The sequence below is a fragment of the Penaeus monodon genome, chromosome 15 (genome assembly GCF_015228065.2).
Source record: "Penaeus monodon isolate SGIC_2016 chromosome 15, NSTDA_Pmon_1, whole genome shotgun sequence".
Taxonomy (NCBI): Eukaryota; Metazoa; Arthropoda; class Malacostraca; order Decapoda; family Penaeidae; genus Penaeus; species Penaeus monodon.
The window spans coordinates 35857190-35859124 of NC_051400.1; the positions used below are offsets into that span (position 1 = coordinate 35857190).

Consider the following 1935-nt stretch of genomic DNA (forward strand, 5'->3'; position numbering starts at 1 on the left):
ATAATATAACATACATTTTTAAAATCCTGTTTGAAATATTTTAGATCAACCTGTTGCTCAGTTTGTATTGCATTTACCAGGATATTCACTTGATTTTTCCTCAGCTTAAGACAATTGGTGTTCACTTTGCCTTCACAGCCGGCTTGTTCTGTAGTGGAGGGTGTTGCATGTTGACAGGGTAAGCCGCATGTATTTCGAGTTTGTCCACGATGCAACACCTTTAGATACAAGTATGGATATTTAAAAAAAATCCAATCCTGGGTAATAATTGTTTTATTTCTGGTCCAGACTTCTGGAGTTCTTTCCAGGAGGCCCTGCCTTCGTGATCATAGCTGTGTTCATCAGAATGGTGCATGCCACGGCAAACTCCGGTATTTTGACCAGCTCCTTTGCCTTCATTGCTGCGGAGTTTCCCGAGTCGGTTGCCAAAATGTTTGTAAGTCTCTCGTTTCTGAGTCTGAGAAGAAAAAGTACTGTTTATTTCACCGTATAGTATGAGAACGCATTAAGCGTCGTCTCCGAGTGCATGTTGCATGGAAGAGACTTCTCTCGCCCCTTATTAATGATTTGCAAATTTCCCCAAGGCTCTGACCAGGACCACCATGAACTTGGCCCAGATGTTTGGGCCGGTGGTGGGAGGGGCACTGTACGAGGTGGGCGGGTTCAAGATGCCCTTCCTCGTGATGGGCAGCCTGCAGATGGCCATGACCATATTCGCCTCCTTCCTGTTGCCTCATTCGTCAAGTAAGTACCGGTAGCATTTGGAATCAATGACCGCTTGTTTTGGTATGAATAATTGCCACTTTCCATTTTTTTAAGAGAAGTCAGATTGCCATCGACGCCTGGCTGTTGGCTGCTATGCATGTTAAGCAATGTTCCATAGCATCTTATGGTAAATTCCTTCCAGTTCTTGTATTTCTCACACTATGGAGATGCGGTATTTAAGGTGGTTTATCCTTTCGTTATAGATGAAAACGTTAAATTATATATAAATGTACAATGCTACTGAAGTATAATATATATTACACTGTATCCTACTTTACCTTAAAATTTTGAAAGAGGAGGCAGAGACGACGGAAAATGAGACGGGGAAGAAGAAAGAGGTTCAGATCTGGAGGGTCTTCACCATCCCGGGCGTGTGGGTCTCCTTCCTCACCTTCATCTTCTCCACGATGAGCAACGGCTTCCTCTCCGTCACCCTGGAGCCTCTTGTGCTTCGGAAGGTGAGCGGAAAGTGAGGACGAGGAAGGAAAGAGCGAGGGAGTATTGAAGTAGACGCGTGTTGTTTAAATAAGATATTCTAAGTCTTGGAATTTCAGTTGCTGTATAGCGTTATTATTCGTGTGAAAATTAGATATGCAAATTGCTTTGTATAGTTAGGGCGCCCGCTTCATCTAGCCTGGATTAAGATTCTAGATATAGATATTGTCAGCTGAAAATCAATGTTCCTGAAATACCTTTTTCCCTAGATCAATTTTTTGTCTTCAGTAGTTGCCGGTATGAATTATGGAATTACCTACACATTCAAAATTAAATTATTACTTGCAATTATGACGTGATCTACCAGCCACTAGACACAGCCCCATTAAAGGCCCACAGTAGAATACAATAAGTAACTGATACACATTTGACGTTCCCAGTTCGACCTGAGTCCGTTCTACATTGGTCTGCTGTTCGGCCTGAAAGACGGGGCCAACAGCCTGGCGTCTCCCATCTGGGGCTGGGCGTGCGATCGCTACCACAAGGTCAAGTTGTTCATCCTCTTGGCTTCCTGCTTCGCCTTCACGTCCTTTTTCTTGCTGGGACCTTTCCCGGGAGTTCCCATTCAGAGGTGAGAGAGAGAGTGAGTGTGTGGTTCGTCTTGGAATGGACCTGGGTTTTGTACGTAATGTCCTCGACTGTTTTAATGTTCTGTTGGGTGTTTTCCGTTTTTTT

General features: G+C 43.9%; 1 protein-coding gene across 1 annotated transcript in view; it reads left to right on the forward strand.

The window, feature by feature from the left end:
- LOC119581989 (MFS-type transporter SLC18B1-like) overlaps positions 1–1935 on the forward strand; it is a gene marked incomplete in the record, with an annotated part of 13480 nt that overhangs the window by 7771 nt on the left and 3774 nt on the right. Inside the window, 5 exon segments of the mRNA XM_037930176.1 lie at positions 105–178; positions 289–436; positions 585–744; positions 1060–1223; positions 1641–1831. Coding sequence (XP_037786104.1) covers positions 105–178; positions 289–436; positions 585–744; positions 1060–1223; positions 1641–1831 — 737 coding nt within the window.